Source organism: Girardinichthys multiradiatus, chromosome 4 (genome assembly GCF_021462225.1).
Source record: "Girardinichthys multiradiatus isolate DD_20200921_A chromosome 4, DD_fGirMul_XY1, whole genome shotgun sequence".
NCBI lineage: Eukaryota > Metazoa > Chordata > Actinopteri > Cyprinodontiformes > Goodeidae > Girardinichthys > Girardinichthys multiradiatus.
In genome coordinates this window covers 10,690,466-10,703,954 of record NC_061797.1, presented here as the reverse complement: position 1 = coordinate 10,703,954, position 13,489 = coordinate 10,690,466, and the positions used below count along the sequence as shown (strand labels likewise).

Below are 13,489 nucleotides of genomic sequence, written 5' to 3'. Positions count from 1 at the left end.
ACACAAAACCCCAATGCTTTTGTGGCAATTTCTGGTGATTTTAACCATGCTTCACTCTTTGCTACACTTCCAACGTTTCAACAGTTTGTCAGCTGCTCTACCAGAGAAAACAAAACATTGGATTTGTTTTATGCAAATGTCAAGGACTCATACATCTCTACAGCCAGACCTCCTCTAGGCAAATCAGATCACAATCTTGTTTTTCTCTGCTCGAAATATAAGCCCCTTGTTCAGAGACAACCTGTAATAAAGAGGACTGTGAGAAAATGGTCACAGGAAGCGGAAGAAGCTCTGCAAGGTTGCTTTGAGGCTACAGACTGGGACGCACTGTGCCAGCCACATGGAGAGGACATCAATGCCATGACTGAGTGTGTAACCGACTATATAAACTTCTGTGTGGATAACATCATCCCCACCACAACCGTGAGATGCTTCCCCAATAACAAACCTTGGATCACCAGTGACCAGAAGGACCTGCTTTAACAAGAAAAAAAGATCAGAGAATTATTGAGGAGTTTACAGAAGCAACTTAAAGTCAAGATAAGAGACAACAAGGAGGTGTACAAGAAGAAGCTGGAGAGCAAGCTCCAGCAAAACAACATGAGAGATGTGTGGACAGGGATGAAGAAGATCACAGACTTCAAGCAGAAGGATGATCAGACCGATGGATGCCTGGACAGAGCCAATGAACTGAACACATTCTTCAATAGGTTCAGTTCAGAAACAAGCTTCGCATCCTCCTCTCCTGCTCACAGCCAAACAGACATCCCACCCTCCTTTGACACACAGGACCCACAGCTGTCCAGTAACACCTCACATTTTTTATCTTCCACCTCAGCCCTAGACCCTTCTGCTTCTACATGTTTGCCTTCAACCATATCAGAAGATGCTGATGCTTCCTTTGCTTCCCCCTTCCACCTGTGTGTCTCAAGAAGTCAAGTGAAGATGCAACTAGAGAGACTGAATCGGAATAAGGCTGCAGGTCTAGATCATGTCAGCCCTAGAGTCCTGAAGGCCTGTGTAGAGCAGCTCTGTGGGATTCTGCAGCACCTCTTCAACCTTAGCCTGGCCCAGAAGAAGGTTCCGGTGTTGTGGAAGACCTCCTGTCTTGTTCCGGTACCAAAGAAAACTCACCCATCAGTCCTCAATGACTATAGACCTGTTGCCCTGACATCCCACATCATGAAGGTCCTAAAGAAACTCCTGTTGACCCACCTGAGTAAGCAAACAGTAAACCATCAGGACCCCCTTCAGTTTGCTTATCGCTGTGGAGTTGGAGTTGAAGATGCCATCAAACACCTGCTTCAACAAACCCACTGTCATCTGGACAAGGCCAGTAGCACTGTGAGGATCATGTTTTTTGATTTCTTCAGTGCATTTAATACAATCCTACCTGATTTGCTTTGTCAGAAACTCCAGAAGACTCAGGTGGAGGCCTCAACAATCTCCTGGATCAAAGACTACCTGACAAACAGACCACAGTATGTGACACTGAAGGGTTATGAGTCTAACCAGGTAGTCAGCAGCACAGGAGCACCACAGGGGACTGTACTCTCACCATTCCTTTTCACTCTGTACACCTCAGACTTCCAGTACAAGACAGACTCCTGTCATCTGCAGAAATACTTGGATGATTCTGCAGTCGTGGGGTGGATCAGAGATGGACAAGAAGCTGAGTACAGGAAGGTGGTGGACCACTTTGTGGCATGGTGTGGAAACAATCATCTCATTTTGAACGTGACAAAGGAGATGATTGTAGATTTTAAGAGAAACAGGAATAAGTCAAAAACTATTTCCATCATGGGAGAAGAAGTGGAGGTGGTGGAGGAGTATAAATACCTCGGTGTTCACCTGGACAACAGACTAGAGTGGAGATGCAACTGTGAAGCCATCTACAAGAAGGGACAGAGCAGACTGTACTTCTTGAGGAAGCTTAGGTCATTTGGTGCTTGCAGCAAGATGCTGCATATCTTCTATAAGTCTGTTGTGGAGCGTGTGATCTCTTCTGGCATCATCTGCTGGGGAAGCAGTATCAGAGCCAGGGACTTAAAAAAGCTCAACAAGCTGATAAAGAAGGCTGGCTCTGTTCTGGGGACTCCTCTGGAACCTCTGGAAATCATTGTGGAAAGACGGATTCTTCATAAAATGAAGAACATTATGGAGAACCCTGAGCATCCTCTTCATGAGACTGTCCTACAATAACAGAGTGTCTTCAGTCAGAGGCTTCTTCAGATCTGCTGTAAAACGGAGCGCTACAGGAGATCCTTCCTGCCCACAGCCATCAGCATCTACAACGGCTCTTTGAAGAAACCTTCATAATGAGCTACAACAACATTTAATTTCCCTTTGGGATTAATAAAGAATTTTTGAATTTGAATTAATAATACTCAAACTGATAAAGAGGGGATTCATTACTACAGTAAACAAAATCAGGATTTCTCATCTCTACCGAGTGTGGTGAAAACACTTTTAGCATATATTATGAAAAAGGCGGTGTCATCTAAGCTTTAGGTTATGTTGGTGAGCTGAGTAAAGCTTGTTGTGTGGCTGCAATGAAGAACATGGTAGCATGGTCAGTCACATGGAGTCAACATGGAGATGGTCATTACGACACTTTAACATGGAACTGTCTCCCTCAGTGAATTTTATTTCACTTAAAATAAATAAGCGACAGAATGATCCCCACTACTATAACAGATAAACAAAAGCCAACAGTAGCACATTATACAGCGGTACAAAGAAGAGACATATTGAGTGCTCTGAGAAGCAGTTTATTAGTTCCTGTACTGAATGATCCTGTACTTGGTGCAAAAATGGTAATCACAAATGCACCAAATCTAGTGACAAATCAGACCTTGAAATTAATATATATACCTTGAATGTATATATATATATACATATATATATACATATATATATATATAAAGTGAGAGAGAGAGAGAGAATACACTCATTATTAATCAAAATTTAAAGAGACCAAATTAACCTAACCTGTATATTTTGGACTGTTGTAGGGGGCCAGAGTACCCTGAGAGAACCCATGCATGTATGGGGAGAGCATGCAAACTTCATGCACAAATTCAGCTACTGCAAGGCAACTGTGCAACAGCTACGGCAACTAGCAACTGTGCAACCGTGTAGTCTGAAGCCTAAAAATGTCTAAGGTTTAAAAATGCAAACATCTACTGTATTTCTGACAAGTGAGCAAGAATAGAGAGCTAACTGAAAAACTACACAAAGTTGCTCTGAATGATTGGAGTTCGTCTCTTGAAACATTTTCTCCCAGGATAATTAACTGATCGATAGAAAAGAATGGCTTCACTGAAAGATTGTACATAATTTCAGACGTTATGTTTCCTATGGTGTCTCATGGTTTTATTACAGTCCAGTTTGTAAATCCAGAAACAAGGAAATACGACCTCAAGTTTGAGTAAAGTTTTTTAGAGGGGGGGTTTCACGTTAAGAAAAACTTGTTTTAACAAAATCACCTGTGGCACAATTACCTTCTGTTGATGCTTTGCCCACAGATTACCTTTAGGATATAGGACTGAAGATTCAGGTGACCATAAAAGAAGGCTGATTTTGTGTCTGTGGAACTATTTATGTCAGGATTTGGCCTTATGTTTTGGATCCTTATTCCATTGAAAAGCCCAGTGACAACCGGTAAAGCACTCTGGAAACGTTTATGATGCCATGTACTCTGACAAGGTTCTCACGACCTCTTGAAGAAATTAGCTCACTTCATCACAGATCCTTCACCATACTTAACAGTGGCATGTGATGCATTCCCAGATTTTCATCCTTTGTTTCATGTCAAACCTACCTGGTGTGTTTGCTGCTGAAAAGCTCAATCTCATCTGACCAAAGGACATAGTTCCAGTCAAACTGCCAGTACAATATATTAAATGCATTTACATATGTGTTGGTAGGACAAAATTGGGCTTTTCTGGCATCATTCCTAAACAACTTGTTAGCATGTAAACCATGTCTTCTGGTTTTTATGGAGATGTGGTAAATCCAAGTTGCCACTCTTTGCTGCAGTTCTGTAAAAATGAACTCCAAAGGTTTTTTTTTTTTTTTTACCTCCCTTACCTTCATGCTCAAAGTGAGTGGTGACAAGAAAAATATCCCATCTCTTCCACCCTATTAGCCAGGGGCTAACAGAAATTGGCCTTTGTGTCATGTCATGTTTGAACCCAGGAAAACAGAAAGTTGTGGATTACAATTAGAAGTTTTTAGAATCTCAGTAAAGTATATAAAACATACATGGCATCAACAAACTGTGTCCCCAGTGGTATTTTCCCCCCACACTGATAAAAAGGCTGAATTCTTGGAAAATGGTGTGAGATCATGCTACTGCAATAAAATCAGATTTCTGTACACCGAGGTGACTTCCTGCATGACTAAAGGTTAAAACTGGCTGCAAAAATCAGAGGGGAAACGTGGGTTATATCTGTTTTTAACATGCTGTGAACTGAACTGTAACTCAAATGAGAGCAGTTAATTTGACTCTTTCCATGAATTAATTTGTCTGTGTGTAATTATCTCATAACACTAGGTGGCATCCAACGGCTGCAGTTGGGACTTCTGACTGCCCCGTCTCTCTACAGCCAAAAGAGTCTCCGTAGATTTAGCAAATAAAGCATGGGCTTTCCTTACAAAAATACTGTAGGCCTATCTGCTGCAGAGAAGAGGTGCGCTTTGACAGCAGGTGTTCGCATCAAAAAGCCAGAACAAACGCACCCACAAACACACCCGCAACTGAGACAAAACGAAGAAACGCCGAGGACGCCCCCATTTTATGCAAATCCCAAGCCCACGCACAGCTGCTCCCTGACCAGCCATTCCTTGCGCTGACTCCTCCCCCCACATACGCAACCAAGTCGGTGACGTGCGGATCCCTCACTTTCCTACACTCTGCAAAGCATCATCAAAATCACCATCCATCAAGAACCGCTTTTCTTACTCTCTCTTCTATCTCTCTCCCCTCCTCCTTCGTTGTCTTTTTAATGTAACTTCTGTATGATCGGGAGAGCAGGGAGCGTCTGGAGAGTGTGGTCCGGTGGCTCCATCTCTGCTGAAGGATCTGCTTGCATGGCATTCTGCTCATCAAAGCTTCACACACTGATCAGAAGGGATCAGTTTGAGGAATAACAGCGGGCTTCCGTGTGGATTTTGGCTCTGTTGATATTTTTTGCCTCCTGGATGTTGCAGCGCATCAGACCGCTCTGAGTGAAGCTGTCTCCTTGGATTTTCACTGACTGACTGACTGCTCTAAGCCTCACATTGTTATTAGTGTCGTATCTCGGTGATCCAATGAGCTCCGTTTCAAAGCAGTTAATGCTAAATGTAATTGTGTCGAATAATGTCGCAGTTTCTTTAAGAGATTAATGCCGACAAACTGCGTGCGTTAAATATTACGTTAAAATACGGGAAGTTGCGTGCGCAAAGTTTTGGAGACGGTCGGTATGGCTATGGTAGCGTGGAGAACCACTGAGGGCGTCGGGGACTCCCAGGGGACTCTCTCCTCCCCGGTGTCCCAAGTGGCACCTCTGTCTCTGCCTGGAGAACTGACGGCACACATGAACTCAGCGGCCTCTCTGGAAATACCCCAGGCTCATGGAGCACCGCCGCCCAATCTATCCGGCACCTCCGCCGCGTCCACTTCCACCACCACCTCGTCCACGAACAACAACAACACATCCTCTTCCTCTTCCTCTTCTTCCTCCTCTTCCATGGACAAACAGCAAAGCCAGCAGATCGAGTGCATCGTTTGCGGGGATAAATCCAGCGGGAAGCACTACGGACAGTTCACGTGTGAGGGATGTAAGAGCTTCTTCAAACGGAGCGTCCGGAGGAACCTGACGTACACCTGCAGGGCCAACAGGAACTGTCCCGTGGACCAGCACCACCGCAACCAGTGCCAGTACTGCCGCCTCAAGAAATGCCTCAAAGTCGGCATGAGGAGGGAAGGTACGGCCTTCCGACCTCCAATTGTTTGAAGCTCCGCTTAATACAGAGGATGACTCAATTTCTCATTATGCACCCTGGTTTTATTTATTTATCTATTTACCTTAATGCATGATTATACATTTCCATTTCCATAATGCAATATATGTGTAAGATAATATATATTGCATTATGGTCTGGGGTGTAATGTAGTGGAGGAAGCCACTTTTATTCTCATTGCATTTTTAAACATTTTTATCAGTGTTTATGTTTCTGTGTATTTGTCCCTTAAAAATAAATACTATTATAAGCTAGTACGCTATTATCTTGTTGTGGCTACTAGACTATTTTTCAAACTTAAATATCCTTAAAACATTTCAGTAGCATAGCATTTGTTATTACACTCTATTAGGTTTGGACTGTGATTCTGTGGAAAAAGCTTATTTTGTTACCTTTATTTTTTCCTAAATATTTGATCAATTTTTATCTCAAAGCTAGCATTTTCGTCTACAAAACAAGTACTGATATTGGGTGGTAAAATCAGTAGTTTTTTTAATTGAATTCTCTCAACCCAACATTTGTGTAACCCATCACTTGTTAAAAGAGAAATGAATTGTCTGAGCTGTGATGTTATGTGATCATATTTGCCTGATTGTGTGTCTAACATATTATATATATATATATATATATATATATATATATATATATATATATATATATATATATAGTCTTTGTGTCCTGGCTAACATTTCTTTCTTCTCTAAAAAATACTAGTATTGCAAATATTAGCTAGTGTTTTTTAACTTGAATTTCCTTATGCAACATTTATTAAGGTAGCGACTGATAAAAACATTATTTGGTCTGGGCTGTGACATTGTGGAGACCACTTATTTTATCCTTTCTAAAATATCTTATCAGTCTTTATGGGGTAAAAGGTAAATGTCCTTAATGCAATATTTGTTGTAGCGTACCATTTGTTAAAAAACTATGAGGGATCGCTATTGTGGAGAAAAATATCTTATTTGCCTCAAAGTATTTCTAAAATACATATTCAATCTGTATTTCATTAATAGCATCATTTAGATATATTTTTTCTCTTTAGGAAATACCAGCATTGGCTAGTATTAACTGGCTTTCAGTGCGATTGTCTAATGTTTTTTAAAACGTGAAGTTTCTTAATGCAACATTTGTACAGTCTAGCATTTGTAAACATTAATTACGTGGGCTCTGATATTGAGGATAAAACCTATTTACTTCACTTCCTTGTGTTTCTAAAATATTTTATCAACCCTAATGTCATAGCTAGTGTTCAGGGTGAACAGAAGTCCCAGCTAGCATCCTGTAGCATGTTTACTGTAAGCTATCCATGTTGCCTTCACGGTCAGCTGGGGGAAACGACCCCTTGAAAGTGTAACAAGTTCATTTAGTCAGCAAGACAGTAATAATTTTGTGTATTTTGAAGGTTTTCTTTGTTGTTGTTGTTGAGATTGCAGCCTTGAAGAGCGAGGCTTAAAAAACGAATTCATGTCTACATTCATAATGTATGCAGGTCGGACAGGCCCAGCTGTAGCCTACATTAGCATTATACTGCAGGTAAACAGTCGATCATATTCTGCTTATTTCTACATTATGAATAAAAATTGATATTTTTATTTTGGATTATATTTCAAACACATAAAAAACCTATAGGTATGCGCATGTTAATCTTAGATGAACAAGGTTCACCCGTATCTAATGTAGTTATTGATCCAGTTTAAATGTTTGAATTTATTAGAGACAAATTAAAATCCATGCGAAGGCCTCTAGAAACCCCCCCCTACTGCGTGCAGGTCGCGGCCTACAAAAATTCTGGCTTTTTCAACGTCGCCATACTGAATGTGGCATTTCTATCCCTTCTTAACTTATAACTTAGTTTCCTGCCGCTGACTGTAGAAATGAACTCAGACATGAAACAGTGTCCCGTGGTTTTCATTGCCATCTGTTGCTTTAAAAGAGCCGCAGTGCGGGTTGTTCTTCAAATGTCAGCTGCACTGCATCAGTTTGCCGTGACATCTCTCCTGCTTCTTGTTGCAGCTGTCCAAAGAGGCAGGATACCCACGCAGGCTTACCACGGCCAGTTCGCGCTGACTAACGGAGACCCTCTGCACTGCCACTCCTATCTGTCCGGGTACATTTCTCTGCTGCTGCGGGCTGAACCCTACCCGACTTCCCGGTTTGGCTCCCAGTGCCTGCAGAACAACAACATCATGGGCATAGAGAACATCTGCGAACTGGCGGCGAGGATGCTCTTCAGCGCTGTGGAGTGGGCCAGAAACATCCCGTTCTTCCCAGACCTGCAGGTGCCGGACCAGGTGGCTCTCCTCCGCCTCACCTGGAGCGAGCTGTTCGTGCTGAACGCCGCCCAATGCTCCATGCCCGTGCACGTCGCCCCGTTGCTGGCTGCCGCAGGCCTACACGCGTCCCCGATGTCCGCCGACCGGGTAGTGGCCTTCATGGACCACATCCGAGTCTTCCAGGAGCAGGTGGAGAAGCTGAAGGTCCTGCAGGTGGATTCAGCGGAGTACAGCTGTATCAAGGCCATCGTGCTGTTCACCACAGGTAAATATTCCTTACATTTACACCAATATATACCAAAACTATAAACAATCCTCTGGACAAAAACAAAACTCTGGACATTTTAACAATGAGGAAAATGAATTATTAAACACTACCACAATTATTAAGAATAAAATAAATAGAAAGAAAAGTAAACATGCTACATGACTGCCACAAATATCATTACATAGCTATTAGTAAAAAAACATATTAATAAACACTTTAAATCATGATTATAAATCTTTATAAAATATAAAAATTCAGGCAGATTGAGGTTATTCTGACTGGAACATTTTGGAGGCTCGTCTTGAATCTGAACAGGAATATGTGGAGGGAGTTAAATATCAGGGCGATGGCAAGGAGGCCTTTCAACCTCAAATACTCGGATCTCATCACCAAAGAAAAGGTCAAAATACCAGTGAAAACATGCAAAAGGCTGGTCAGCAGTTATAAGTGTTCAATTCCTGCAAGGTCAATAAAGATTTTTCCATCGATTATCAAATATAGTAATACAGTAAATAATTTTCAACGTCCCATGTTTTTTGATCGAATCTAAATAAATAGATATAAATGATCTTTTTTTTTTATTGATACACATTTCTCATTGTGTTTTAGATTGTCCTATCGCCTTTTAAGAGATGCCTGTCTCATTTCCTTACAATAACACACTTCTTGGTTGAAGGAAGCTCAATTTAAATCTAAATCTGACACAGTTATTTGGTTTATTTATAATAAATGCTTGTTCTATTTTCTGTTCCTTTATTTCTCCTCCTTTAGCACCATGTGAACTATATTTCTGTCGTTTAGGATTCAAAAGGAAATGAAAGAGTTATGAAAAGCTGCACGGAATCTCTGTAATAGAGGAAGTTGTGTTGTTTGACATTGGAACTGGATTCCATATTTTATTCCTGTGGTTTCAAATCATGTAACAATAACTTTTTTTATATTAACTGGTTGCAGTAATTAATTTACATGCGTTACACTTTCAATATTGAAATATTACACTAATGCTCCAAACTACTAGACAAATACCTGCAAACGTGTATTTGTGTTCAGTAAAACTCCCAGTTCCAATGCAACCTTTTAACCACACGGATGATGGCTGAGCTGCTGGATCGAAAGAATGAGCAGCAGCAAAGTGAAATATAAAAGAAGGTCCTCTATCTAGGTCTATTTTAGTCCCCATGAGCACATCTGAGCACGTGTCTTTAAACTGGGACACAGTAGCCTTTCTTTAACCCCTGCTGCCGTGCGGCCTGCAGCGCCGCAGTGCAGGCAAACGGCATTGCTGTGTACAGAAGTGCACAAAACATTTGATACAGTGCAGCAATACTCTGACTGGGCTGTAAAACGTGGCTCTATTGAATTCCTCTGTCCTTCAAGATTTCAGTGGAGCAGTGTTGTCTCTTTGATCAAAGGAAGCATTAGACTGATGACACAGATGAGCTCTTTTCACCACCCACAGCACAGATGATGAACCTCTGCTTTACATATTACGTTATTATAATTTTTTCAGCTTTGATGACCCTGAGATGCCCCTCATAATGAGATCTTTTTACCAGTGCATAGATCTTTAGTATTCGTCACCTTGTTTTACGGCATGAAATACTGGGCATACTACTGAATGCTGCTCTTTTCTTCTTCATAAATAATCAAACACTTTAACGCTTGTGTTTAAAAAGACAAACTCTACTAATTTTGTCACCTGGGCTCACACTTTTTGCTGTTAATAGAACCGCTGGTCCTCATCTGTTCCTTGTTGTTTCTCTCGGCACAGATGCTTGTGGCCTGTCGGACCTGGCCCATGTGGAAAGCCTCCAGGAGAAATCCCAGTGCGCTCTCGAGGAGTACGTGAGGAGTCAGTATCCCAACCAGCCGAACAGATTTGGGAAGCTGCTGCTTCGCCTTCCCTCCCTGCGTACCGTCTCCTCCTCAGTCATTGAGCAGCTCTTCTTCGTGCGCTTGGTGGGGAAGACCCCCATTGAAACTCTGATAAGGGACATGCTGCTGTCCGGCAGCAGCTTCAGCTGGCCTTACATGTCCATCCAGTAGAAGAAGACACAGGAAGGCGGCAGTGAAACTAAGGTCACATCTTGAATCGAATGATTTTTTTTTCATGTACCCCAAAAAATCTCTGCCAGAGGAATGAGATTATTAAAGGTAAACATTTCATGTAATTTTATTAAATGATATCAGTGGTCTGCCTTACTTTAAAAAGGGTCCTTGAAGAAATGAAGACCGTGAAATTTGAATATGAAATATTTGAAATTACAGGCAGAATATAAACAAGACATGACACAAAATGACTGCTTATTTTGGACTGGTTTTTGTCATTGTGGTGACCTCTGATGGTGTATGGATGCTGTATGATTTTCTTGAAATAACAAACAATATTTATTGGACCTGTGTGCATATTTATCGTGCTTGTAAATTATGTTTTGGATCCTTTTCTTTCTAAATGTTGTATGTATGGTTTTGGCCACGATCAATGAGAAAACTGCAGGGAGCCTCTTGTGTGTCTTGATCTGTTTTATCCTTTTTTTTTTTTGTCTATGTTGCTTTTGATTTCATTCCTTCCAGAAAAAAGCACTTTGGACTAAATGAAAATGGAAATAGTTGCAGCAGGTGTTTTGAACCTGACTCCTTCCTCTGTTCCGTATAAACAAACAGGCAACACTAAGGCTATGATTTATTAATATTAGTTTGTAATTTTCTTACTGAGAAAAGCAAACAACAAGTAATGCTTTGCTTGTTGGTTATTTTTAGAGAAATTGTTTCTTTTTTACAAAACTATTCCCATAAATAAAATAGTAAATATTGCTTGGCCAAAATTCCTCATGCTTCTTACCACACTGTGCAAATGTTTGCCTTCTATAATGATGTTAAAACCTGATTATTTCTTGGAATTTAAGTAGATGTTCAGTTTACAAGTTTTTGTTTGTTTCTGATATACTAAGGCTACCTGTGGTGGTGCTGAGTGAGGCTGACTGCCAGGAAGATGTCTGATATTTTTGTACTCAGAGGGGTTCAGATTCAAACCCCGCTCCCCATCGCGGTTCATTTTGCAAAGAAGATACAATGGTACTCCAAGATTGTTGATGATTACATGACCAAATAATGTGTTTCCATGAATTTTTTTCCATACTGGCTGTCTCAGAAATTTTAAAAAAGCACTGTGTTTGTGCACATGCCTTCCCAGGCTGAGAGACAAATGGACTTGATGGGAATTCATGCGTTTGCATGAGCCCAGGCCACTCACTTGCACAACCTGACCACTGCAGGGTACACTGCTCCTTTCAGAGGGCATGAATGTGTGTGGATGCGCGTGTGTGTGTGTGTTTCCTTGTGTTTACTTTGTTTTCCAGCAACCACTCTGATGTACTGTGAAACGTAACATATTGGTACCTTATTAAATTATAACTCAAGATTTATACATACAGTGTACTTTCTTTATTTCACTCTTATTTGATGTTTTTTCGTGAGGGCAACCAACCCAGAGGGGTGGGTTTGGGGGATGTTCTGTGATGTTCTGGAGCCAGTTTATGTCCAATATTGGCCCCTCTTTGGAGGTTTTAGTCAAACTAATTAATCCCACTGACAGTGACAGCTGCATGTTGAGTCATGATGTGCAGATCCTCAGCAGGAGGGTTGTATCAGGGGTTCATTTTCAGTATTACAAATATCTAATATGGACTACATTCATGTTCAATACGTTTTTTTAAATTAATTACAATAAAAGAAAATAACTTGTGTCCTAGCAAGTAATTGTAACTGCATGAACATATCTAGTTAACAGAAAACATATATAGATTTTTTTTTTTTCCGGCACAAATAATATTTTTTAACAAGTTCTCGCCTACAGGTTAACACTTCCGTGTAGGCTGTTTCACTAGAGCAGGGTAAAACTCGGGAGAAGAAAGAATGGAACAAGAGTCGTGTCTGCGGTGGCAGATTGAAGAAGACAGAAAGGATTAAGGCAGCTTCTTTCCTTCTTAGCGGACAGAGAGCTAATGAGGGGCCCCTGAATGCTCTGTCACTACAGTTTACCCTGAGGAGGATGAAGCCGGGCGCTCCACGGCCCCTGGGCGCTCCGGGCCAAAAGGCCAACATGAAACAATGGAGCATTTTCCCACACACGTACAGGTCCGAAAAAATGCCAAAAAAGAAAGCGAGGCTGAGCTGGCTGAGCTGGCCGATGATGGTGGAAGAAACCGGGTTCAGACTAAGGTCTGCAGAGGTGGTGCTAGTTTCTTGGCCCAGGAAATGGACCGGAAAGCAGAACCTGCGCGGCTCAGTGAGCGGGGGTTTGGATCAATCAACGACAGATATCAAATCTTGAAACATAGACCCCTCGGCTGTTTGCTATACATCATAATTTATCCACTAAAAATAACGCTGCTTACTTAAAAGATAGACTAACGCAGCCCGAGTGAGCTTTTTATATATATATATAAATATAAATATAAATATAAATATATATATAAAATATATAAATATATATAAATATATATATATATATATATATATAGTACGTATTTAATATAGATGTACGCTCATTTAGCATTTTGCTTATTTTGTATACCAAGAATAAATAGGAGTGATTTAGATTTTTCCAACAGAAACCGAGATGTCATTAATCTAGAGCCACACATGATTGCGTCGCTTTCAGCGGTCTTATTTTTCTCTGTTTGCCCCTTCATTTCAAACTGTTTAGGCCCCAAGCTGTTGGTGATTTAAACGAGAAAACGCTAGAAAACATCGTTGTCCTTATTCAGTGATGGATGCTGCAAAGTTTTTTTTTTAATTATTTCTCTTGTTAAATTCCGCTGTTTCACTGGCGCTAAATGATGCGTTATCACAAATTATTCTGGTGCTTTTAATGTTGACGATGCTTTAGTAATTCAATACATGTGGGAGGGAAAAAATGAAAGCGAAAATATAAACT

General features: G+C 40.9%; 1 protein-coding gene across 1 annotated transcript; it reads left to right on the top strand.

Annotated features, from left to right (window-relative positions):
• The first annotated feature begins 4,912 nt into the window (after positions 1-4,912).
• Positions 4,913-11,975, top strand: LOC124867636 (COUP transcription factor 2-like). The gene is made up of 3 exons (XM_047364185.1): positions 4,913-5,973; positions 8,023-8,547; positions 10,322-11,975. Exons 1-3 carry the CDS (start codon positions 5,469-5,471, stop codon positions 10,594-10,596), a joined length of 1,305 nt encoding a protein of 434 aa, XP_047220141.1. The 5' UTR covers positions 4,913-5,468; the 3' UTR covers positions 10,597-11,975.
• Positions 11,976-13,489: the final 1,514 nt, after the last annotated feature.